We start from the raw sequence: 3,309 nt of genomic DNA on the forward strand, positions 1-3,309 counted from the left end.
TTACATCTTCCACTAGGTCCTGGGGGGCCCTGGGGGCCTGGAGCACCTGGTGAGCCTGGTAAACCCAGAGCTAATGACATAAAAAAAAAAAAACAACCCAAAACTAATCACAATGCAGATCACATATAGCTCTCCCTCTCTCCAACCCTCTAGCCAACATGGATCACTCAACTTGATGTATAAGGACCCTAGGGGAGAAGCATGGTTCTCATTTTTAAAGGCTTGCTTGTATTGTGAAGATAGTATCACTCTTACCTGAAGTCCCAGGAAGACCTGGACTCCCTGGCAGCCCAATTCCAGGTTCACCTCTTTCTCCCTTCTGTCCTCGGTAGCCTAAGTAAGAAATATATAAAAAAGAGACACATGAAAACGGTTCTATGGCAACACAGCACACACAAGAACCATTTACTGACTCTGTGATAATTATGTGATTCATTTGCTTAACATAAATTGTATATTAACTACCTGTTTTGCATTAACCACATAATAAACTTACATGTCAAACAGATTGGGTACAATAGGGCAATGAAGATCTTAAAAACATGCAATTACTGTAAAAATTTCCAACTTGTCAAACTCTTTTTTTTCTTTTTTGAGATAGAGTCTTGCTCTGTTACCCAGGCTGGAGTGCTGCAACATACACCTCCTGGCTTCAAGTGATTCTCCTGCTTCAGCCTCCTGGGGAGCTGGGATTACAGGCACTTGCCCCCATGCTTGGCTAATTGTTTTGTATTTTTAATAGAGATGGGGTTTTGCCATGTTGGCCAGGCTAGTCTCGAACTCCTGACCTCAGGTGATCTGCTCACCTTGGCTTCCCAAAATGTTGAGATTAGAGGGGTGAGCCACTGCGCCCAGCCCCACTAGTCAAACTCTTGAGAGTGAGATTTTGGCTCTGAAAATGATACCTAAATAAATCTTGCAACTAGCTACGACAAGTTGTTTGAGTTCTTTTCAATAGGAATTCTGATTGAAGGTGAGGCATAGGCTAAATGAAAGAAGTATACTGAAAGAGTCTTGCTTAAAATGAGAACAAGATAATATAATAGGAATATGAACCTTATTTCAAGAATTAAAGGAAATGAAAAGAACAAATAACTCAAGATTCTAATAAACCATAGCAAGAGCATATGTGAGCTAACTCATCTGAAAAGGTAGATCTGTGTTCAAATGATCGACTACAAACATTATATTCTCTTTAGGTAAAGCTTAAACATCTCCCCATGTTTGAATGTGGCAGTGTAAACCTCCAATGGAGCTTCAGCAAAGCTAGGAAACTAGAGGAGACTGAGAGAGTCTCCCAAATGCACTTCACCAATTTAAGCTATTTTAACCAAAATGAATTAGGTGTAAGATCTGTCTACATTTTAAAACAAATTATTCTTAATATGCTTGCTATTGGCTGATCTAGAAAGGTACAGAGAAATTTGTGCCTCTGGAAGTCATTATCCTTGCTTATAAAAAGCATAAAGCACTTTTATCTGGGTTTTATATATTGGTATCCATATCTATGTAATACTTTGAATGAAAGATTCCATGCTGTAAGAGTTTCACAGTGATGGTAAATAGAGTTTTTATTTCCAACTTTTTCATACTTAAACAGCCCCTTCAAGATCGCTCCTTGTCCCAAATGGACAGAGCAGCCGTGCAGACTCCTGTGGACACACAGCAAAGATACAGTAGGCGAGCATCTCAGTACAAAACAGTAAGCCATGACTTAGTTGTGCTTTTTCATAAAGGTGTGCTATCACAGCAGAATATGGCAGGAGGAGAAAATGTAATGCTCCCTATGAACAGTAAGTATGATCAATTATTTCCCACTATTGTTGAGAATTAGCAGTTTTTGGGGTTATCATTTTCACCTTTGACTAGGCCATACAATGTACACATTATTATCTGAACAACATTGGCAATGTAATCACCACACAGATATTTCTTTGCTTTATATGTATGACCTGATCATAAATGTGAAACTAGTGTCAAAAAGAATATATGTTAAAATATTTTGAAGTATATGGTAGCAATACACCCACCAGCAGAAAACTTTCACATATTTGTATTTGAAAATTGAGTTAAAGATACTCAATACAATCCTAGATCCTAGAGAGAACAGTGGCTTTGACATGTGACATAATACCCTTAGTTGATCTATATTTAAATTTAAAATATTTCCAGGATCTCTTTGACATAAGTGACTTTGATTTAACATACGTGAACAGCAGGGAAAAACTGTATATACTTAGGGTCATTTGAAAGCACCCTCCCAAATCCATTACTTAAACATTTCTGGAGTAAAATAATATTTATTACCTGAGATATATTTGATAGTTTAACTCAGGTCCCACTATTACAGAAAGGTTATAAAGTTGACCCTTAGCTATCACAGTAAGTACTTAAGATTACAGGCTAAAAAATGAGGAAGAAAGCATAATAATTGGAGATACATGAACTTTTGATTAATAAGAGGTTTAACAAGATTGTAACACAGTTCCAAATAAAGAATACATCTGCTAAAACTTACCTATTTCATTTAAATTCAGTTCTCAGATTTGCAATATAATGCAAAAATATATTACTCCACATGGATTTCAGTGCATACGGTATTATAATTAAGAAACTGTAATTTGTGTATTTGTATAAGGTAACATTTACCCTTCTCCTGTCAAGTGTAATAATTTATTTGTAAAAATTTCTCAGTGTGTTAGGTTAATAATTACCTGTTATTAATAGATAAAGTGGCTGAATTGCACAAGTACAGGAGAGGTTTCTACTCTTGAATTTCCTATTAAGATCCCAATCTCATTCATTGTAAAGGCTGCCATAAAGCCAAAGGGTCTTTTTTATTATTACTTCATAACAAAACTCCTGGTAGGGATGCTAACAAAGTCAATGACAGCTTTCCCCATTTATAGAATTAAGCTTTTCACCTCTTCAGGGTGAGCCTGTCTTTAAATTTGGAGGAGGCTGGTCTGTCTGCAAAGAGACATGTATTTCCATAGACTATAAGTCTACAGGATGGGCTGGGCACGGTGGCTCACACCTATAATCCCAGGACTTTGGGAGGCCAAGGTGGTGGGCAGATCACCTGAGGTCAGGAGTTCAAGACAAGCCTAGCCAACATGGTGAAACCCAATCTCTACCAAAAACACAAAAATTAGTTGGGAGTGGTGGTAGGCGCCTATAATCCCAGCTACTGGGATTATATGTGTTGGGAGGCTGAGGCAGGAGAATTGCTTGAACCAGGAAGAGGAGGTTGCAGTGAGCCATTGTACACCAGCCTGGGCAACAAGAGCGAAACTCTGTCTCAAAAAA

The 3,309-nt window shown here is 37.8% G+C and overlaps 1 protein-coding gene across 1 annotated transcript in view; it reads right to left on the minus strand.

Moving 5' to 3' along the window:
- COL19A1 (collagen type XIX alpha 1 chain) overlaps window positions 1–3,309 on the minus strand; it is a 338,927-nt gene that overhangs the window by 2,830 nt on the left and 332,788 nt on the right. The window contains exons 49-50 of the mRNA XM_037746028.1: window positions 256–333; window positions 1–70 (exon numbers count right to left, since the gene is read on the minus strand). Coding sequence (XP_037601956.1) covers window positions 1–70; window positions 256–333 — 148 coding nt within the window. The remainder of the gene's footprint in view (window positions 71–255; window positions 334–3,309) is intronic.

Source organism: Cebus imitator, unplaced genomic scaffold, assembly GCF_001604975.1.
Source record: "Cebus imitator isolate Cc_AM_T3 unplaced genomic scaffold, Cebus_imitator-1.0 Scaffold218, whole genome shotgun sequence".
Classification (NCBI taxonomy): Eukaryota; Metazoa; Chordata; class Mammalia; order Primates; family Cebidae; genus Cebus; species Cebus imitator.